Source organism: Onychostoma macrolepis, chromosome 21, assembly GCF_012432095.1.
Source record: "Onychostoma macrolepis isolate SWU-2019 chromosome 21, ASM1243209v1, whole genome shotgun sequence".
NCBI classification, from domain to species: Eukaryota; Metazoa; Chordata; class Actinopteri; order Cypriniformes; family Cyprinidae; genus Onychostoma; species Onychostoma macrolepis.
In genome coordinates, this window is record NC_081175.1 from 11973816 (window position 1) to 11997486 (window position 23671).

General features: G+C 37.7%; 3 protein-coding genes and 1 pseudogene across 5 annotated transcripts in view; 1 reads left to right on the top strand and 3 right to left on the bottom strand.

Moving 5' to 3' along the window:
* Positions 1–337: 337 nt before the first annotated feature.
* dnajc18 (DnaJ (Hsp40) homolog, subfamily C, member 18) lies at positions 338–8215 on the bottom strand. Its single transcript, XM_058757573.1, is given in 9 exon segments — positions 338–1577; positions 1657–1829; positions 1910–2019; positions 4397–4509; positions 4663–4792; positions 4795–4874; positions 5406–5551; positions 5626–5821; positions 7720–8215. Coding segments are annotated over 9 exon segments (1215 nt in total). The 5' UTR covers positions 7862–8215; the 3' UTR covers positions 338–1452.
* Positions 8216–9690: 1475 nt separating this feature from the next.
* On the top strand, positions 9691–12249 carry LOC131528454 (serine/threonine-protein kinase pim-2-like; annotated as a pseudogene).
* A 1545-nt stretch (positions 12250–13794) lies between these two features.
* On the bottom strand, positions 13795–18995 carry ecscr (endothelial cell surface expressed chemotaxis and apoptosis regulator). Of its 2 annotated transcripts, XM_058758440.1 has the most exons (11): positions 18630–18994; positions 18305–18379; positions 18008–18100; positions 17881–17922; positions 15534–15629; positions 15301–15342; positions 14950–15060; positions 14776–14874; positions 14632–14665; positions 14288–14358; positions 13795–14162 (listed from the first exon to the last, which is right to left on the bottom strand). In XM_058758440.1, exons 1-11 carry the CDS (start codon positions 18688–18690, stop codon positions 14062–14064), a joined length of 825 nt encoding a protein of 274 aa, XP_058614423.1. In that variant the 5' UTR covers positions 18691–18994; the 3' UTR covers positions 13795–14061. The 2 variants fall into 2 exon arrangements, with proteins under 2 accessions (XP_058614423.1, XP_058614424.1); XM_058758441.1 differs by lacking the exons at positions 14776–14874; positions 14950–15060 and having other exon boundaries at positions 18630–18995.
* A 222-nt stretch (positions 18996–19217) lies between these two features.
* ppp3ca (protein phosphatase 3, catalytic subunit, alpha isozyme) overlaps positions 19218–23671 on the bottom strand; it is a 59716-nt gene continuing 55262 nt past the window's right edge. Inside the window, exon 13 of one of the 2 annotated variants that reach the window (XM_058758439.1) lies at positions 19218–21195. In XM_058758439.1, coding sequence (XP_058614422.1) covers positions 21017–21195 — 179 coding nt within the window. In that variant the 3' untranslated portion in view covers positions 19218–21016. The remainder of the gene's footprint in view (positions 21196–23671) is intronic. The other variant, XM_058758438.1, reaches the window with a different exon arrangement.

Here is a 23671-nt window from a genome sequence, read left to right on the forward strand (position 1 = left end):
TCAAAAACAAAAACAAAATGTAGGGCAAACCATTGGTTGTTGACTGGATGGAGACAGATGTGAATGCGAGATTGTAGTAAAGAAAAGGATGGATAAGATCGAAGGAGTTTGATCAAGCAGTGACTTTTTTTGATTAAAAATTATATATAAAAAAAAAAAAATTGAAATGAAAGAAATAAGAAATAATTTACAAAATGTTTATGCTGAGTCAAAGTCATTATTTATTGAAATTCTTTGGTCACTCTTTAATTGGCACCTTTTCCTGACAATTTTTTTTTTGTCAATTAGTGAATGCAGCATACAAGCATACAACTTCACAGACCACAGAGAAACCGTGTTTGATTTAACGTTTTATTTAAGCAGCACAAAAATGCACTCAATCCAAACAAAACTTCCACTTTCAGCATACTGCGTGGAATCAAGATCACAATACCAGCACCGGCACAAACTCTCCACATCACATCGGACACTCTTCCTCTATTTAATTCCGAATGAGCGGACGCCTACTGTAGAGCTTCTGAACATTCCTCAGGCTCAAATTTGTGCTAAAGATCAGTATGTTATTATATATAGAACATAGTGTTCAGTGACAAGAGGTAAAACATTAATTGTAGTTCAAAACAGATGCTCAGTAACGGTTATTTGCCTAGTTATAATTACTGATATTAACACCTTCGAACACTAACAAGGCGGGGAGAATGCATGGATGGATGCATGCAATACACAAGAAGTTAAGACAAATAAAGTGCCAAAATATAAACCAAATACTGCAGATTAATGGTAATGGCATTTAGCTTTTCTGTCAGTGCACTGAATTTTTACCTTGCTTAAAAACAGTCGCCCAATACCTTTTAATGTCCTAAACATACACCACTGTAACAAAGGACCAAAAAACTTAATTTAATGTACATACGTTTTTTTTTTTGTTGCTACGTCCGGAGAGCTTTGAAAAGCTGTAGTGGTTTATATCCCTGTTTTTGAGAACTGTTTGTTTCCAAAAACAAAAAAATGAGCTTTCTAAGTTGTTGTCAAATGTAATTCACAGCACAAATTCAGAAATTAAATAGGTTATTGAATAAGTTAAATTCCTATTAACAATGAAGCTTAAATGCGACTAATAAACAACAATCACTAGCTTTAATCCTGTCGGCCAGCCTGGAGTCGGTGCTCCTTAATGTAAGGAAAAAAAAATACCAGGCGCTCGCACGAATTACCCACAGTTGTGCATCGCAGCTGATTCAGATGAGCTAAAGGCCAACAGACTTCACCCCATTCATGGATGAAAGACACAAATGCTCATGAGAAAATCAGCTTGGGTTCCTGCTTTAACACATCTCTGCTTTCCTTTCTCCTTCCCAAAAAGGTTACCCACCCGAGTAAATTGAAATATATAACCAATACTAAAAGCTCTTTGATTAGGCTGACCATGCTGTCTTGGAGGGCGACGCTGCCTCAGTCTCCTCTCTGTCGGCCCATGAAGCGGTGCAGCTTTTCACAGTGATCCAGCTTCATGGTCTCTGCCTTCTGCTTCAGCCGCTCATCTCGGTACAGCTGGCCCAGATTAGCTAGATCAGATTCTGAAACAAAACAATAGCTTAAGTAACACTAGAGTTTATATTACAAAGTCATAACCTAATGGATGAGAAGGCATCATACTCTGTTGCTTCTCTTTCCAGCAGCTGCTCTGTAGGTGGTCAATATAGTCGTTCTCAATGGTCTTCTCCAGCTCGTCCAGAGCAGCACCGCGGTATTCTTTCTCAAAACTCTTATCCACATAGTATGGCACACCCATGTGCTGGGTTTCTCTGGACACCACTAACCCCATGGACCTGTAGGAGAGAGAGAATATATGTCAGCTCTTCTTTTCTTCTAAGGATGTTTTTTAAACCATGTGCCTTGGCTGACTTACGGTTTGTAGAAGAGGCTGTAGGGAGGGTTGGTTGCCATCAGCTGAGTGAATACAGATATCAGAATGAGCACCAGCACCGGCAGCAGCTGCAGGAGAGCTGTGAAGTTGTTCTACATGAAGAGAAACAGGAACAAGTATTGAGAGGGAGGGACCCTGTTTACAGTATGGAAGTCAGAAAGAGAATAAAGGTGAGGTCAAATTAGCGAAATTATCTTAGGCCAAAAAGTCCATTATCAATAGTGTAGCAATGTATGAAGCAGCACTCACACAGAAGTCACTTTTAAATCAAACAGTTTTCTGTTGGTCAGTTCATGACTAACTTGAACCCACTGCAAAATCTGCATGGCAAAATCTTTCGCCCTCACGCGAAATTACAAATTAGAAAGATTCCTATTCAAATTAGCTGAACAACTGTAAATGTGACCAACCTTAAAGGGGTCATCGGATGCCCATTTTCCACAAGTTGATATGATTCTTTAGGGTCTTAATGAAAAGTCTGTAACATGGTTTGGTAGTGTAAAACAACACCCTTTTTACCCTTTCAAAAACAGCTCTGTTCACAGCAAGCCGTTTCCTTGCATGTCGCTTTAAATGCAAATGAGTTCTGCTCACCCTGCTCCTCTCTTCCGAGCCGCTCTCTGTGAGACGGTAAACTTTAACTGCATTCATCGTGAAACTTGCTAACTAGCACATTATTAGGAAAAGCAATTTGCAAAGATTCATTAAAAAACCTTATACTCAATTCTGTAGGTGAGGCTGGATCACAAATGATTTGCGCGAACATAGACGCATTTAGGTAGATCGGGGGCGCATTCCCTTCAAAAACAAATGTAATCCACTGCGTCTTCAGCGGCTAAGTTCTTGGCTCAGACGACTGCTATGTTCATTATTACATCAACAACAAAACACCTCAATCGCTTAGGAGCCATTCTTGTCTACAACCACTCCGGCGTCGAAACAATGGCGGACTGATGACAGCTCACTCAGGGAGGATCTAAGGTAAGACACCAGTCCAGTCTGTGCTGAAACGCTAGTGTCAATCAACTATCATGGGAGCGGCCTTGGTCTGTGTGACGTCACACAGACAGGCATCTGAGAATGGCTTGATATGAGAAAGGGGTGATGATTTAACGAGATAAAAAAAAAAAAAACACTGGGTGGATCTTTATCATTATAGAGTGGTTGTGTACACACACATTTCAGTTCAAACAACTTGTAAAAGTGCATGTCGCATCCGTTGACCCCTTTAAAAATACATAATACATCGACTTAAATATACCTCTTCCACGAGATTATTTTTTTACCTCTTAATTTTTTTAATAGATTTATTTTTGGCTTTTTCACATTTTATTTTGATAGGACAGTATAGCGGTGACAGGAAGTGAAGTGGGTGAGAGAGGGGGGCGGGATCGGGAAAGGTCCACGAGATTCAAACTCGGGATGCCAAAGTTATGTGTCAGCGCACTGGCCACAAGGCTACCGACCAATATTTACTAAAATTTACTTCTGTTCTTATAATAAAGAACAGGGGCTCACTAAAAGGATGAAATTTAATTTAAAACCTTAAATATCTATTATTTCTTATAAAAATATAATAAAGTGCATTACTGCTTAAAAACGTCTGCTAAATCAGCCAACAAGAAATTATATTATGCAGAAGATCTCATAACACCACATAACATTCAATATCCTGTGGTTCAACTACAAAATATATTTAAAAAAAAACATTTTGGAAAATAATGATTAAGATGTGTACACTTACATTTAATTCAAGATGTAAGGACAATGTCATTATTTTTTATTACATTTTTTTTTTTAAATGTCGTATGTCGTTAAATTATTTAGTTTTTGAAAACCATATGAAACCAACTTGAATACAAAGAGTACATTTCCAAGGACATAGTATGTGTTTTTTAACCCTTATTTGGGGATGGTTCTCATTATATGCTGCCTTCACGTGCTATCGGAAATGTCCTATTTCCCACTTATGAAGTCGTGATTACGAGCTTGTCGTATTCAAGTGTTTTAATGTCGGAAAGAATAAAATGTAGCATCCCATCGGTTGACAATCATAAACATTCACCACGTTATACATGCAGTTCGCTGACAATTCTGGAATTTCGGTCAAATACATGCTTATTTCACTGCTTATAAAACATACAAAATGATTTGAATTATCGTTCATATCTAGCCTATAAATACACTACTTTATCGACAAGACAAAGGGATGTAGTTGTTGTGAGAACAGCATTGACAGCAGCAATGGTTGTCTCCTCCACCATGTTTAAAGTTTATGACCCGCCCAACTCGGAAACTCTGGTATCAAATTTATTTCCGAATTTCCCAGTAGTAAATACGACTTGAGTATTCAAACGTTCATGTCCAATTTCCGATTAGGAAACTCGGATTATGATAATTATGATAGCACGTGAAGGCAACATTAGCCCTTAGCTTGTGTCCTCACCTATATGATCAAGATCTTCTCACCTGACTGTGGCTCTCCTCCACCTCTTCCTCCCGTCTCTCATACGTACGGCGTCTGCGGGGCTGGTAATAATGAGCATAAGAAGCTCCTCGATTGGTGTACACGTGGATGTTGCCTACATGAGGGTAAGATTTGTTTGTTCTTTAAATGTGTGACAGAAATATTTAGCTTGAATTGTTTTCATTACTGAAACAGAGAAATGTGATGGACATTGCAAATGAATGAAAATGACTTCCTTATCTGCAATGCTTTACATAGAGGTTCAGACCTGTAGGAAACCTGCCCCCGAAGAAGATGTTAAAGAGCTCCTCCGGAGAGATGTCAGCCTCAAAGTCTCTGTTAAAGGTGCGGTGGTGTCCGTACGCGTGACGTGGCTGGGCTGAAGTATGACTGGATGTCTCTGCAGGGCCTGGTCCCCACACTGATCATATTGCTGCCTTTTCTCTGGGTTACTGAGCACTGCATATGCATTGCCTATAGCTGAATAGAGAAAAAGATCAGAGAAACCCAAATATTAAAGTTTAATATGAATAATATATACATTATTCTAAATATAAAAGTTTGTGGGAAGTAAGAAGTCCTTTATTATTTGATTAAACAAATACAGTAAAAACAGAAATATTGTAAACTTTGATTACAACTGAAATGTTTTCTATTTGAATTTTAAAATGTAGCCTAATTTATTCCTGTAATGGCAAGCTGAATTTTCAGTATCATTACTCCAATGTCACATGATCTTTCAGAAATCATCTAATATGCTAATTTGGTGCTCAACAAACATTTTTTTATCATCAATGCTGAAAACAGTTGTGCCGCTTAATATTTTTGTGGAAAACCATGACATTTTGTTAGAATTCTTTGATAAGAATTGATAAGATTGTTTTTTTTGTACCAATCTAAAAGTATTTAGTGATCACCATAATACATCCTTATTGAATAAAGTATTAATTTTCTTTAAAAACAAACCAAAACCTTTTAGCACCAGCAGTGACCATAACATATAAGAGATACCTTTAAAAGCATCGGTCGCTCCAGGGGCACAGTTCTTATCTGGGTGGAAGCGTAGCGCCAGCTTCCTATAGGCTTTCTTCAGGTCCTCATCACTGGCATCCTTTGGCACCCCCAGAATCTCATAGAAGTCTCTGCATCTCTTTATCCTGCACAGGTTTAGGAAGCACATAAATGAACAATGACTGAATTTTCATTTTTGGGTGACTACTCCTGTCAGTACCTGAGCACTCCTTGCCGCTGCTCCTCCGTGTAGCTCTTTTTGTCATCACTGGACCCCTCTGCTCTCTCTTGTGTTCTGGGCCGCTGATGTGGAGCCGGGCCATCCTCATTGGAGTTTCTCCAGCCTGGTGGAGGTGTGTAGGTACGATCCTCTTCAGGGGGAGTGCCACCATTCTTCACAATGGCATCAATCAGTACTAATAAGTGAAATCAGAGAGACATGTAGGGACTTTTAAAATCAGCCTGTACTTGCAAACTTACTATGTGTACAGAAAAAACGGTAATGGTACAGTGTTACACATTAAGGCTAGAATACACTAAAATCTGAACAGATTTTTAAAATGCTAGGCATCATACACTTCCCAACTTTGTAAACAGTGACAAAGGATGTAGTGGCCATCATACACTACATGACTGAGGATCGCATACTACGAGACCTTCAAGTTGCTCCAATCACAAAAATCTCATGCAGAAACATGCACCTTGTAGCTAGGAGATGCTTGACAAATTAAAACAATATGTGTTCTAAAATGTGTCTACTGAAAACATCAAACATGTTTGATAAACTCTGACTGGGTGGAATCAGTCTGAAGCTAAAAAAGTCTGAGACCATCATACTCTGTGCAATTTTCTATGGAAACTGTCAAGACAAATCTGCAGACTGGCTCTGACGTTCGGCAACTAGCTTCAACTTCTCCAAACTGTAAATCGGTGGAAAATAGGGCCAAAAAACGTGTAGTGTATTCCAGGCTTTACACGTACGTAATTTATGCATAATTGCATGCAGATAACCCTAAACCAAACCTAACAGTAACCCTACATTAAGTACATGTTGTTGTTACTTAATACTTTAAAGTGTAAAAACAAACATATTATATTATATATGGCTTTAACAATAAGGTTTTTTTTCTGCTGGTCCCCCATTTTCATTAACAGGGTTTCTACAAATTTTATGAAGGCAAATTTAAGAATTTTTAAAGAGCTTATTAAAACCAAGTAAAGAAAATGTAAGGATCAAATTGAAGGGAATGCAATACATCAATGTTTTCTAAAAGTAAATGTCTAAGGAAAATAATTCAATTCAATAATATATTATATTAGCATATATTATATTAGAATATTAGCAATACTTCAAAGTTTGAAAAATACAACCAATATCTCTATTACTTAATTCATTTTACACATACACGCAAACAAAATAGCTTAAATAGAATTTGGAAATAACTTCTACTATGTATTTTTGTCTTGTTTTACATTGCAAACGTTTAAATATTCTTAAATCATAATTATATGCAAAAATGAAGTGCATTTATCATTTATCTGCACAATTAACTTAATTCAAAGGGAAATACAGTTTTCATACCCCAGATATTTGTTCTTGTTCTAAACATAAAATAATTTTATTTTATTCAAATTCTCAAAACAAGAGTTCAAGTCTTCATTTTGCATCTCAAGTAAATGTATCTTGATTTAAGGACGTTTAGATACTTGTATTGGGAAACAAGACAAAATACTGACAAAGACATTACTAATATATATATATATATATATATATATATATATATATATATATATATATATATATATATATTTTTTTTTTTTTTTTGCACTGTATGCAACATTTAATGCCATGACTTTATGAATTTTTGGACAGTTTCGGGTCCCATTGATTTCTATTGTACTTTTGTCCATAAAATGGAAGTCAGTAGAAATCCAAACTGTGTGGTTGCCAGCATTCTTCAAAATGTCTTTTGTGTTTCGCAGAAGAAAGAAATGCATACAGATTTGGAACCAAATGAGAGTAAACGATGATAGATTTAGCATTTTGGGGTGGACTATCCCTTTAAGAAAATTAGCGAAAAACTGGATTTTTTTCCTTCTTCAGACTTAATCACAACGGAGACGTGTTTCACAAAAGAGACTGATCATATATATCATATATCTTATCTTTTCATCCACTTGGGAGACTCAAACCCCCCGCTGACCTGGGGACAGATTATATAACGCGCAACAACCAGACGCTGCATTTTCTATTTCAGCGCACTGACCAAACACACCTGATTTGTCAATCAAACCACAACAGCATGATACAAACCTCTGGCCCGGGTGCTCGGATAGATCTTCTGCGCCTCGTACAGCAGCTGCAAGGCTTTCTCTTTGCGTCCTGAGCGCAAACACAGCTTGGCTTTCTCTATCAGCCTGTCAGACTCCTCTCTGTCCATCTCAAACAGTGACATTTCAAACAACGACACCTTAAACCCGCATGAAATGACGTGACAAACAAGTAAAATAATCAAAACAAAGCGTGTTGGTCTGTAAAAATGACTCGCAGTGTTGTTGACATGAAGCTAAATCTAGTGCGTTATGCTAATACAACCACAACACTTTAACTTCCGATTTTAGACATCTTCCGCTCTCCTAACGGACACCGCGACTTAGTCGAATATGAATTTATTCTCAAAACAATTCATGTTTGACCTTCTATATTAGATTTGGCTTCGTCATTGTAAAATGTGCGAGAAAGACAGAAATGCAATACTGCTTGTACCCTCCATCGCTAAACGGAAGCGGAAGCGCATGTTGCGGTGGACTATAATCCAAACAGCCAATTAGAAGGCGACATTCCTTGCCGTAAATGGCATGATGGCAATACCGTACAAATCCTAGCTGGCGCTCTGCACTAACGAGTGATGCTGCCGTGTGTGTTTATCGATTAACCCGTTATTTGTTGGATAGACACGCTTTGATTGGATCTCATACAACGGCCACAATGAACTTGTATAATTATTTCATATGAGCTTATCAAAAATCCACGTTTAATAGAAAAAAGAGCCGTCACTAGGGTTTTATATATACACTTTACAGCACATACAAACAACAACAACCCTGTTCCCACTGAATGTCCGCTGTTTGGGGATGCACACGATGTCAAGATGAGATGAAAGCACTGTCTGTCGCCCTCTTGAGGCTGTGACAAGGAATATGAAAATTCAGTATGAACATTGTTAGAAACATCAAATGTGAATCTCACAAACTAAGGATTGGAGACAATGATTTGTCCTCTTAACTAAATCCCAACATAATATCTTGAACACATTCTGACAAGCGTCAACTATGCCATGAAGGATGTTCAACAGCATTTTTCATTCATATCAGGTCAGATCAAGCAGAACGTTTTTTAGGCTAATATAGGCTACACGTTAAATGACACAATTATATAGCAATGGTTTGATACTGTTGTATTTTGCCTTTTAAGTTTTCACCATTTAAAAATTTGTTGAACTGGACTGGAGGTTTTATACAGTGGCATCAAGAAGATATTTAAATATTTTAGCCACATTTAAATTGCATTAGCGGTCTGCAGAGAAATTATGCTAGAAACTACCTTTTCTTGCAATTAATTTTTATCAACCAGTGAATGTAAAGTCAAGATTACAAGATGAAATTTGTTCAAATTGAATTTCTGGTCAATGCAGCTGCCAGCTGGGGTTACACTACACACACATGACAGTAAAATAATAATTATATTAATAATTATAATGATTATTGTTGTTTTTATTATTAATTAATTTACATTTAGAACCACAATAATTAATTATTTAAATAAAATAATACAATTAATTAAAATAATCAATTCATTAAAATATACGGGTGGTAATAATAATAATTATTATTATTGAATTGCATTAGGAACTACAATAATTAATTAATATATAAATTAACACATTAATTAAGTTAATTAAAATATACTGAAAACAACAACAACAGCAATAATAATAATTGCTTCCATTGTCCTCATTTGTAAGTCGCTTTGGATAAAAGCGTCTGCTAAATGACTAAATGTAATGTAATGTAATATAGTTATTTACATTTGGAGACACACAAAGATTATGGAATTATGGCTCTGTATGAGCGTTTATGATATCATAGAGGAGTTTTAGAACGTTGCACGGGACTTTATAAAGCGCGAGACTCTCCTGCTCACTTTGTAGCGAGTAAGGAGTATTGTTATCAGCGGTGTTTACAGTGTGTATTCAGTTGTTGATAGCGTTTTATTTTGTCGAGTATGGGACAGCGACAATGTCGCAGAGAGAAAGCGAAGGGTGGTGAGTGTGTGCACGGGGTCAATCCCGGTACATCACTTACACTCACCGACCACAAGGCGGAGGTCCATCCTCGTTCCGACGAGACGCCTGTGTGTGTCGATGAGGGAGGCGGCCAGGAGAGACAGGAGAAAGGGAGAGACGAGACGAAGAAGAAGAGGAAGAAAAAGAGGTTTCGGAGGTTTGCCTCTTTCTTCTGTTGTATGTCTCGTCCCAAATCCACCAGAGCTCAGGAGCAGGTGGAGCAGGTGGAGCAGGGTGAGGTGCAGGACACTGACGAGGCTCCATCCAGGAGGTGTACTGATGGTAAATGACAAGCTCTGAACATCAAAAAGTCTCTTAATCATTTACACACATTTTAAAAATCACAATCACACATTATATAAATGCATACCAATTACCTTATTCCACAACATGTGATAAGTTTAAATATAGAAAGCAATATTTTGAAGAAGTTTAAGATTTCAAGTAGTCAAATGTTCCTCTAAATGAAAAATGATTCTGAGTATGCAATATTTTATTGATACCATTTAATTAAAACAAGCATTTGGTTGATATTCCCCTCTTTAGATCAGACTTCTTTACAGGACGTCATCTGTTCTTTAGAGGACAGTGATCATCAGGAGCCTCCTGCCAGTGCTCCTGAAGTCCTTCCCGCTGCCGAGGACCAGCAAATGAAGGACCAACCTCCAGATCAGGACAGTCCAGTCAGTCCGTCAGCAGACGAGTGCACCACATCTGCTGAGACAGCTGGACTGTGATAAGATCGTGACGGTTGAGGGTGAGTTTACTGTCATAATCCAAAATATAACTCAAACACATGTTATTCTTATACAATATATTATTTTAGGTGCATGTGTATTAAATAAATTGTATTAGTGAATATACAAGTACAAGTATAGTGATACAAACAATGTTAAAATAGGTTTTGAATAAGTATGGCTTGATTATAAATATAATTATATTTCAATAGACCACATTTGCTGGAAATACACCATCGGCAAGAAGATGGGGGTAGGAACATATGGCTCTGTATATGAAGGGACCCGCTGTGAGGACGGCCTTCAGGTGGCTGTGAAAATCACAGCAAAGTTGGAGAACGAGCTGTACATCAGACTTGTAAGTGAACTGTGCTCTCTTTCTCCTGTCAGTCATTGTTTGCTGTTTATAATATTTTGGATTAATGTGAATCACAGTGTACTAGTAATTAATATATCAAACAGACTGGGCAAAATCCTTATTTGAGAAATTACTTCCATCTAACCGTCATAAAAACTGTCTTTCTTCTAGCCTAACCATCCTAGACCAGTGCCTCTGGAGGTGGCCCTGACAGTCTTGGCCAATCAAGGCCCCAGCTGTCGCCACATTATAGAGTTACTGGACTGGCAGGAACATCTCGACCAGTACATCATGGTCCTTGAGCGGCCCTCACCCTGCATGGACATGTACGATTTTTGGCTGCATTATGACGGGCTCTTCAGTGAGGGGATGGCCCGTCACTTCATGCAGCAGGTTATCGATGCTGCTGCCGTGTGCTGTTACCGGGGGGTCCTCCATCGTGATATCAAGATGCCGAACCTCCTGGTTAACATAGAGACCCTGGAGGTGAAGTTGATTGATTTTGGCTGTGGGGACCTCCTGAAAAGCACATTGTACAAAACCTACAGTGGTATGTATTATTTTTCAAACATGTAGTTTGGGACTTGAACTCTAGTGACCAGTAACTCCATGTCTTAATTATTAAACAACATTCTCAGAAGAAAAGCCAGTCATAATGACAAACTCTTTCCTCCAGGAACAGCAAGGTACTGCCCTCCTGAATATTTTGAGAGGGGCGAGTACCATGGGAAACAGGCAACAGTGTGGTCACTGGGAGTACTCCTGTTCCGCATGATCACCGGCTTTTTCCCCAAGAGCAGCGATAGCAGTCCGATGGACACTGATATCTGGTCCCAGCCAGGCTTCTCCGATGGTGAGATCTTCATTTCAACAATTTGTATTTAGACAAAATGGCTTTATAAAAGAAGTCCTCATGGATAATCCAGGAATCTTTCTCATTTTACAGTTTAGAAAGTGCAAAATTAAAGGTAATAATCAGACATCTCTCTATTTTTCTGCACAGAATGCTGCCGTTTTATCCGAGGATGTCTGAAGAGCGACCCGGAGAAGAGGCTTCATTTGGATGAGATGCTCTTCCATGACTGGTTTAAGGTACTGCATCAAAGAGAAGCTAAAATTATTTTAAAGATATAGTGTTTGTTTAGATTTTGGCTTTTTGATGGTCTAGTTTGATTGTTTTAATATGGACATCAGCTAACTTTCAATACCTGCAGTAACTCATATAGGCCTAGTCAATCTTCATACACTGCATAATAAGCTGTATTTTTATGAGAACCTTATGATATCAGTTTGTCTAATTTCTACAAGTTGTAATTGTACAATTGTTAATTGTGTTTCAGGTCCCCCTGTAAGTTATGGAGGACAGGGTCAGCCTTGCGTCTGGCGGGCTGACACGGGTGACCCCTCCATCCCTCCAGCCTTAGCGTCTTGCGGGGCTGGCAGGCCTTGGTAGCGTCTGGCGCCTTGGCCTGAGGCAGCAGTTTTAGCGTCTAGCACAACTATTTGCCTAGGGATGTGTAACTATTGTTAATAGTTAGTGTAGTTTTAGTTAGTTAAGCTAGTTCTCCATCCCTCCAGCCTTAGCGTCTTGCGGGGCTGGCAGGCCATGGTAGCGTCTGGCGCCTTGGCCTGAGGCAGCAGTTTTAGCGTCTTGTGGAACTACTCGCCTAGGGATGTGTATTGTAAATAGTTCATTTAGTTTTAATTAGTTACATTAGTTAAGTACTTCACCATCCAATCATATTTCTAAAAATGGAGTCACCTAGAGCTTCCCAGAGCTTCCTGTCAAGCCTGTCCCACTGTTCCTGTCACAGCCGACGCCATAGAGGTTCCTGCCACTCACATGGAGACGGAGCTCAGTTTCTCAGCCACCTTGGGCCCAAAGATACTGTCAGGGCTGCTTCAGAAATCACTCTGAAGGCCTCCATAAAGGTTCCTGACACTGCTGCTCCAGAACCTGCAGAGGTCAGAGAGAACCGAATCAAAGGCACCGCAGAGGTTACTCGACATGGTACCCTTTCAGAGCTGTCATGGTCCCACAGCTTCTTGTCCAGGCCTGAAGGTTTCTGCTGCTGCAACTCCAGAACCTGCAATGGTTTCAGAGCTTTGTCTCATTACAGCTGAAGTTGGAAAGCTTCCCGTCATGTGTGCCATAAAGGTTCCTCCCATGATTGTGTTGAGATTAATGCCACGGCTGCCAAAAAACTTCCAGCCAATGTGTTTCCTGTCATAACCTCAGCCAGAGCTGATGTCTAAAGCTGCTCCAGTCCCAGAGCTCCTCTCTCAACCTCCCTGGTCCCAGAGGTTCCTGCTAAAGCTGCTCTGGCCCTAGTGGCTTCTGTCTCGACTGCATCAGAAGATCCTCTCACGTCCCCAGTGTTTCCTGTCACTGGTGTGATTCCTCCATAAATATAGTACACCTCTGTGCCACATTAAAGCACAATGTTTGTGAAAATAAACACAAAAATGTGTTGTTTTATCAGGAAAACAATATGATAATCTGGACATTAATCTGGTTTACATTTATCACTTTACCAGTCAAGAGTGTGTTGAGTAATAACCTCAGGTAAGTAAAGCCAGGTAAGTACAGAAGGTCAGAAATGCTGTATATAATTGCACTCAGCCATTTTTAAGCTTTTCTAATGCCTGATGGAAATACCATTATTTCAAGAACTATAAGGTATAATGTACACGGTTTGCAGTTGTGAACTCAAAGTATATTTTGTATGTCTCTCTTAATTCATGGAGCTGTCACCAAATCAGTTTATAAACTGAATCAGGTGTGTAGACCAGGACTAAAAACCACTAATGTACAGTCTTAACCTCAAAATAAAAGTCTGACAGGGTCATCAGGACAATATCACCTCTCACAGGAAAAAACAAAAACAAATTTGTGAAATAGGACTTGACTCAAAACCTTACATTCCATATTTTACAAATACACGACATTACACATTAATGCAATTTTTTAATCTGAAAAAGAAGATGAACATAAAAGTGACATTTTATTTATCAGTGAAGGACGTGTCATGTTTAATATATGAGTGCATGTCTGATATAGGATTCATTTAATACGCAGTGCACCAATATATGTCATAAGCATGATGTGTGATGTGTACGCTGACCATCAGCTAGAGGCACATTAATTCACATTCATTTAAAATTATAAATAAAGTATGCAGCCTCCAATCTCGTGCGCTACGAACTGAGTAAAATCACAGTCCGTCTTTGATGCCCAGCAGGTCTCTGGTAAAATCTTGGTCATCATTATCCACTATAGTGCTGCGAACTGAAGACATCTGGGGAGAATCTGTGTCTGCACAGAAGAGAAGTGAAGTCTTACAGAAGGACATTTACAGTTTCATATATTAGAATAAAATAATATGGGATGCTATTCTCTCAGTATCAGTCACAGAAACACTAAGGAAAGCATGTACTTACTGTTTTCTGTGTTTATTGTCCTCACAGAGACAAGAGTGATGCTCTCTTTCTCACAGTTGCTGGTCATGTTGCTGGATCAAAAATTGTTTTTATCTTAAGTTAACTTTCAACAGATCTGTTATTTAAATGCAGCACATAATATTATATTATATTTTAGTAAATAATTTTTATGTCCCATTATTACAGTAGGCTATATTGATATCATTAACTTGTACTTGCATGCTTTTTTAATTTTCATATTTCATTTTTTTCTTCTTTTTATATTATATTATATACCTAAAACAGACAATGATGATAACCGCACATTCACAGTCATGTGAATTTACTAATTTATTAGTCCTCACCTGTCAGACACCACAGAATCAAAGCTTTTAATACCTATAAATAAAAAACCCACAAAGCAAAACAGATCAATTATATTGCACATTTATAGCCATGTGTGCTTTTAAAGGTAATCTTGAAAATGACAGAATTAGAGAGAAACCCACCCTCGTGCTGTTTGGTATTTCTACACCATCCCCTGAGGTTGATAACGGTCACCAAGACGACCATGACAACAATTAAAATGAGTATAAGACTCATCACACCTGTAATTGCAGACAGGAACTATTTTAGCACCAGAAATAATGTGTATCATGAGATTATATCAGTATAAAACCTACCAAAGGCGAGCAAAGTGAGACCGCTGTCTGGTGCCTGTGAAGGTGTCACCTCTGACATGCTGATGTTTGAATTAGCGGTTGTTGAAGTCTTTGGAAGCAGAGAAACACCCACTGCATATGGAGCAAACACGTGAAATAGTGTTTTAACGTAGTCTCAAATGATAAATGCTTGACTGTACTGCACAGCATGACCAGTTCTTCAACATACAGCTCAAATTTATCGTCAAATGCCATTTTTTCATACATTTGAGATATGCAAATATACAAACTCATCTACATCATGGATGGCCTGAGGGTGAGTTTTTCATTTTTGGGTGAATTATTCCTTTATTAGCAGTTAATAATTATTACCTGATGTGTTATGCGAAGAGAGGCCGGATCCATCAGTACTGCCTGAGCAAACAGAGGGACAGGTTACATTACTGTCATCCACTTCCACTGACTGTGATCCCCAAAACTCAACTATGAACCAGGACATTCTTGAATGAATTATATCTTGTCCATTTACATTTTTAATGATACTTACTGTTCATATTTGAGCAAATAAGAATTTTGGGGGGAAAGCCAGAAGAAGGAGGGAAAACCTGCAATTTTGGCCGCTGGGGATGAGGTGGAATTTAGAGTTGTGCCAGTGTAGGATTTTGGTGTGGTTAACGCGGAGCTGGTGATGATAGACTGTCCTGTAATACACAATTTTATAACTTTAATAACATTTATTGTGTCATCCTCACACTTCAGAATTTTACTTAGTAGACAAGCAAGATAAACCATCAATTTACAGTCAAAGTAATAAAATTGCAGTCTTCCCCCAATATATTATCCCACTATATGTAATGAATACTCAAATTAAAGGAATAGTTAACCCAAAAATGAAAATTTACTCACCCTTAGGCCATAAAGGGGGATTTAGCATTACATGACTTACTCGCCAATCGATCCTCTGAAGTGAACGGGTGCCGTCAGAATGAGAGTTCTAACAGCTGATAAAAACTTAACAATTAATGTCTAGTGAAAAGCTGCATGTTTATAAGAAACAAATCCATCATTAAAGTGTTTTAACTTTAAACCATCGTTTCTGGCCAAAATGCCAGTCTGTAATCCATAATAATGCACCCACCAATAGGGATGCAGCGATTTACCGGTTTTACGATTAACCGCGCTTTAAAACGTCACGGTTCATTAATCGTAAAGGCTCCGCTACACCGAGTGTTTCTGTTGTATGGAATGGAACTGTTGAAACATGAGCAAAACGAAAACAAAGTTACACTAGCGGTGCACCAGCTTAAAATGCCGTGTTTATCAGAGACACGGAGGCTACTAGATTAACTATGACAGAGGAACCAAACAGCGATCCTTTATTTCCACCAGAGAAATGACTGAATTCGATAGTGTGGGACCATTTTAAATTTGGGTACATCAATATTGCCGTAAAAATCGCTGTTAAAGAGTGAATACATAAGGGATAATGCACAGCTAGCCAACCTGTTCTGGCTGTGCAATAAACGATTTTAATGCACGACGTGAAGGCAAGGACCACCTGACGCGACGTTCGTTAGCTCGAACATTCTGCCGCTTCAGAGATGAAATAGTGCAGTGAGAGAGCGCGAGCGCGTGTGTGAAGCGCGCGCAGTCAGCGGAGGCTCGCGAAGCGGAGCCAGGCGCGAGTATAAACGAGGCTTTAGCCTACCTGCATATGCGTCACTACAAACAATGAAGATTTGAGTTTAGTTATTTAAATAGTCATTTTACCCCCTCTTTGCTGATTAATATAATGTAGCGATCCAGTATCTAAGCTATTTTATTAATGAAAGTCGCTGGGCAGCGTTGACAACACGTTTCTGTCCTCCTAAATGTTTGTGGGCAGCTCGATCTCGATCTCACAAACCAAAATAATAGACATGATTTTCTCAGGCCTTATGTAAAATCAGATGAATAAAGATTATTAAAATGAATAAGTATTGATGACAGTTGATTACAATAATAGTTTAGTTTATTCCCTCATTAGTAACAGTGTCCTCTGTGGGATAAATAAAGTTAATATTAGTCATATATTAATAATACTTCATTAATATTGTGATTTATCATCCCTGTTATAGTATTATTCATAAGTCAATTTATTTTCACCATCTTTCCAAGTTCTGTACCTCAGGTCCAAAAGAAATGAAGAATGAAAGAAATGAAAACACCAAATACATTTATTTTCAAAAGGAAATACTGACATGGATATTTACAGAGCAGAGGTCACCTTTTTAATTCCAATAGGAGAGATGGACTTTTTTCTTTAGTATTATTATTTTGTGCTGTATTATTGGTTACTGTGTTATTTCTGTTTCAAAAGGCAGCAATAAATAACACTTTAATATCTAAAGAGTGTTTATGTGATTTTATGTTGTGAAATGAATAAATGCATAATAATCGTAATAATCGTGAAACCGTGATTATTCCTCAGACTATAATCGTACCAACAAAATCTATAATCGTTGCATCCCTACCCACCAATGAAAAAGTCTGTCCCGTGTTATCCTCTCACATAAAGAGCCACCGACATATTTGTTAAGAACTGTTTTCACTTGTAAATGGTGCTAGTTTGGGCATATTTCTCTCCTGATTCAGATGAGACAACTTGTTCACTGGAGAAAGCAATATTATGAATAGAGGACTCACTGCAAAACATTTTAAGCTTTTCACTTCATGTGGATTACCTGGATTATTGTGATGTTTTTATCTGCTGTTTGGACTCTCATTCTGATGGCACCCATTCACTGCAGAGGATCCATTGGTGAGCAAGTGATGCAATGCTAAATTTCTAAAATATGGTCCGATGAAGAAACAAAATCATCTTCATCTTGGATGGTGTGAGGAGTGAGTACATTTCAGCAAATTTTTATTTTTGGGTGAACTATTCTTTTACCAGTGGGTAATGATTACTACCTGAAGTGGTATGCAAAGAGAGGCTGGATCCATCAGTACTGCCTGAGCAAACAGAGGTACAAGTTACATTATTGTATGTTTACTACACAGTATATTTACATCAACTGAAGTTATATTTGTGCCTTACCTGTGTGGCTGAAAGATACAGGAGCTGTGGTTGCGCTCACAGTTTTTGAGGTGTGACTGGTCACGCCATTGTCATATTGAGATGGCAAAGTCACTGTTTTTTTCATTTTGGAATTTTAAAAGACAGATACATTTACATTGTTGATTTTTCCTCACATATTAAATAAAAACACACTATTTTATCATCTTAACAATGATAAAATGACACTTACCAGTTGTTCAAAATATGTTAAAATCATCTTTAATATGGGAAATTCTTGTTTAAATATGACAATTATACATAATAGAAATACTCAACCTGTTGAAACAACAGACCATGGAGACATAGCAGTTGTGTTTGGAAATTCCGTAGTTGGTATATTGGAGTCATTTCCTGTGCAAATTGCATAGAGAACATACATTTCATGAAAAGATATACTGTATATATTAAATGGCCACAAAAAGTATTTGGGCACTAAAGGCAGACTTTTGGGGGCCACCATACATTGTCAGTGACTATTGCAATTTAAGCAATTTTTAAACTTTGATCCCCATGTACTGTTTAACACTTTGCCCATTTACCCCTTTTTTAATTTTTTTTTACTATATACTGTATATATAAAATTGGCTTCTGATTGACTTACCTGCTGGGATTATGGATAAAGATGCAACCAGGGGAATGAGAAGAAAAAAGAGCTGCTCCATGTCTCAATCCAAATGGGTTTTTACTCTCATCCACCTACACAGGACAGGTCTTATGTATCCCAGATATCAGGAAATAATAACAGCACTTGTGTATGTGTAAAAAAATTAAAAACAAAGCCGAAAAACTATGGAAATGTTCTTGAGCGAGTGAATTTGGTTGAAGCGTTAACCAGTATGTCCAAATCTGTTTCCCGTTGGATATAATAGTAACACACGAGGGAGTGCACATAGTATTACAAAGCCCTGCTGAGAAGCGTGTGTTTGGGTGTGTGTCAGTGGGCGCCAAGCTCTGGTTTGAGGGAGAAGTGGCTGCAGCCCCCTGAGCTTCCTGTGGAAGAATAGCAGGAAACAGGTGGGATGGCCTCATGGAAAAAAGCCCTCATTGACTGAGCCTTTGAAACTTAGAAGTTCCTAATAAAAACCTCATACAAACTGTGGTCTTTGCATTTCTACACATTAATGTTACATTAAAAATGGCATTTTCATTCTTGATTATTAATTAAGCAGCTGTTGAATAATCAGTTTACTGTTCTTGAAAGAGAAAAATAATTTTGCAAGCAAATTTTCAGTCCAACATCGAAAGGGGAAAGACATGATTAGTTCATGCATATTTTATTCAAGAGTAAAAAAGTGATTTGTCCCATAGGGCATGCTTACAATATGTGTTTTCATTTAGGAAGTCAAATGCGAAAACTTAGTTCCAGAGAAAATTACAAGAAAAATAGTCACAAATCCATAAAATTCCTTCTTTGAAATAAACCACGTCTGGACCAAACAAGGATCAGAAAACAGTGGAAATGAAAGAACCGTAAGCTTAATTGTAAGAATAATAATAAGATCATCAAGAATCATAATGATAATATAGTTTTCCTCTTCAAAGTGAGACACTGAATTTTCCTCGTGTCCAATTAGTTTACATTTGAATAAACCATGCGATCATGCTTTGGCAGCCTGAATGTTGCTTTTCACTGAGTAATATGTTCATTCACACTACTGAACAACTTCTGTACACCAACTGAACAGAGAGAACGAAACGGAAAGAAAGAACGAAAGATGACGAAAAAACACCTCGGAAAGAGCGTCAGTGCCTGTACAGCGAAACGATACAAAAATAAAATCAACCATAATAAAATGATATCGATGGAAAAAAAAAAAAATTAAATAAAAGATTACAAAATCATATCTATTTATAGAGATATAAAAACAAACTAGACCTTTACAAATATAATTTGAAGGGAAATAATTCAAGTCTACTATATTGAAACACATCACAATTATAATTTCACATATCAGTAAGGAACTTAATTGCATGCACTGATGCGTTCAGTACCATAGATGCTGTTAAAAATCATTGTCCTCGACCGTTGTTAATAATCATATATTTAAATATATTTATATATATTTATATATATATATATATATATATATATATATATATATATAATATTTATTTGACTTGCGAAATGTACTATGTGCATTCTCTCTCTTGAGATACAGGCAAGTGAGAAACAATCAGGAAGGTGGCGCCAAAGTTGAGCTCCAACTGCGGTTTTCCTCCGTCCGATCGAGAGTCTACGGCAGACAAGCATCACCGCTCTTCTCCTCTACTGCTTCATGGCATCTTACCAAAAACCAAATCGAGAAATAAAAACCCCCAGGTAAGACTGCATCGTAAGTAATAAAATGTACAGGATTCGTCGTTAAATGTCCTTTCTTAAAAACATTTTTCGTTTTTTGTCATTTCAAATTTGTATATTTATTAATACTAGTAGCAAAACATCGTCAACAGTGAGATCATTTCATTACGAGATGGGATCATGAAGAAAAACTCGCAATCAAAAGAGGAAAAAAGTGTGCATGGACCCGGTACGGGCTCATCACCCGCACCGACGAACTGGATGGATCAGGCTTAAGAGAGAGTTCCTAAACCCCGCCCACTTGGCATTTGGGCGGAGCCGGAAAGGAACTGAGACCGCCCTCTCTCTCTGATAAAGACACTTTCAGCCCTTCACAGGCAAATCACCCCCCACCCCTCCTTCCCATTCGACACTCCCAAAAAAGGCAGAAACTTGCCGTCGGCAAGGTATCCGCTTTCGAAAATTGCAAGCGGCAAACTGACAGCAAGAAAACAGTCTGCCTCTTTTCAGTGAAACATTAAAGATAGTTTGGTTCTCTAATTGGACATTGGAGCAGGGAGGGATGTGTAGGTGATGTCATTAGGTGTTTGTTGGAAGCAGGAGGCCTTAAATCACGGGTTTGGCGTTGTCCTGCCATGCGTCGTGGCGGTGGCATGGACTCTGGTGCAGGTGAGTGGGCAGCTGTTTCATCACTGGATGTTACTGTTGTCGTCGGTGCCGTTGGTCTCGGACACGTTCATCTTGCCCATGGAGTGGCCCACATGGTTGACTCCATCCTTGCGGGGCGGCATGCGCTCGTTGATGCGGTCCAGACCTTTAGCCTCTTCGAAGCTGCTGATCTTGTGCTGTGGAGAGAAGCCGCGGATGGCTGCGGAGAGACGGGAAAAGCCCACAATGAACAACAAGACTATTGCTTCTCATCAGCTTCCTGTAACTACATTTGTAAATAACGCCACAAGGCCTGTAATATCTTTTTATTAGAATTGAAACTTATAATGCATAATACCATATATATATATATAAACTTCAAAAGTTTGGGGTCAGTATGATTTTTTCTTAAAAAAATAAATAAATAAATAAAATAATACTTTTATTCTGCTTGTATTACAGTTCCCACAAAATTATTAAGCCGCAAAAGTGTTTTGAACATTGATAAGAAATGTAATAAGAAATGTTTCTAAAGGATCATGTGACACTGAAGACTGATGCGGAAAATAAAGCCAGGGCTCCAGACAAAAAAATTGAGTAAGGAGCCTTTATCAGCATTTTAATCCATCTTGTAGATGACCTGGGAACTAAGGTTCACTTAAAGTGGGAACTAAATGTCTTTTCCAACTTGAAATATACAGTCACAAAGAATTGTTTATTACACAGAATCTGTACCAATATCATGGACCATAAGAACTTTTAAGTAATTGCAATTTAATAAATTTAAGTTGGTTCAACTTAAAATAAAAAGTGAACAACGCATTTTCAAACTGTTATTTGTCAGTGTAACTCAGAATTGTCAAGTTCACTTAATGTATTTCTTTAATTATGCATTAAGTTGGTGCTTTAGGAGCAAATATAGCGGCTTCTCTGAGATAGGTATAAAGGGAGGTTGGAGCCAGCTCCAAATGGGCGGGACTTGTTAATATTCCCTACACCAAACTCATATTTATTCAATGACATCATTGCCTTTTGAAGTTTAATTCAGCTGTATCGAGGTTCTTGTCTTTCCATCCCCAACTGTAAGACCTCTTGAAATTTATTATTAAGACTTTTCTTATACCATTTAACATATTTAAAACTTTTTATGGCCGTAAATTTTATATAAGTAAATTGAGAGGTTTTTAAGGACCCACAGTATTTAAGTTAGCCCGCTGGGCAGGGCAGTGATACATTTTGGTAGCCCAACTGGAAAACGCAATAGCCCCGCGATTTTGCGAGCCCTGGGTTTCCTCAGTTTTTTAAAGAAAAGTCAACTGATCTCTTTTTACAGTGTTAGTTTGGGCTCCTCCTCAATGCATCCTATAGAAATGTTGTCAAATCTCTCACACATCCAGTCGGTTTTGAATTTTTATCATGTAGACAACAGGTTAAGTAAAAATATTAATATGCAAGAGCGAATAAATATAGCAAAATGCTCCTCTTTATAATTATTTTTCTAGCTGACTGATGAGCTTATGGATGGCCAGTGGTTAGGTATTGTTACAAGCTTTACAAGATTTCCAGTTTGACACAGAATGAGCGATTACATGAGACATTTCAATAAGTGTAAGCTCTGTTATAAAATAGCCTACCTTTTGATATTAATTCACATTCATTTCATACTATAATAGAGAAAGATATAATGGGTTCACTACTTGCCGCTTGAACTGAGGCGCTAAAGTGATTGCACCTGCCGCATTAAAGAGCCAAAACCGTATTTATTTTATGAAATTTGTTATGAATTTGGCAGAATGTTAAAGCTGATACTTTGTTTATTAAAAAGTAACAAAGCACAAAGCTTATTGTGATTACTGGACGCCAAGTGCGTTGCAAACAGGCTAATATGAAGTTCACGCATTTACAGAACTCAGCATATAGACTAAAGATCTTGATAACAAGAAGCCATATTAGTAATGATTATAAACGAGAATTGTTAACGATATTGCCAATATCCACACAGCTGACAGCTTTACCTCTTGAAGTTTGTTCAAGTTGTGCATGAAATAGACACTGCACTTTGCACGTCTCCGTCATTTTGATCTCTCGCGCTGTAGGCCTACAACTGAGCTGCGTTTAGCAGGCATTTCGGCAGAGATGAGGACTGTTTGAAACTCTTTTTCCATTAAAACTTTGATGCGCATCGTCTCAGTTTAGTACGTGGACATAAAAGATGTGATCGCAAAACAATCAGGAAAAAAAAAATCAAGTCATAACATAGTCGCCATTGGCGACCTCAGCAAAAACTTCACTCGCTTTATTAATATTAATATTTTTGGTCGCAACATTTTTTGGTCGACCGTTTTAGTCGCAGTTTGGAGCCCTGAAAGCTTTACCATCACAGGAATAAATGACATTTTAAAATACATTTATTTGGAAAACAAATAAAATACAATTTCTCAATATTACAGTTTTTATCATAGTTTTGATCTTCGTGAGCATAAGAGACTTCTTTAAAAAATCTTACAGACCCAAACTTTTATAGCTCGATTATTCAAAAATAATAATAAAATAAAATGAAATAAAGGAATCAGTTATCAATTTATTAAACAATAAAAATGTAAACTTATAAATGACTTATCAAAATGGAAAATAGACATTTAAAATTCAGATTTAAAAAGTTAAGTGTAACAATAAAATAACACATTATTAAATGA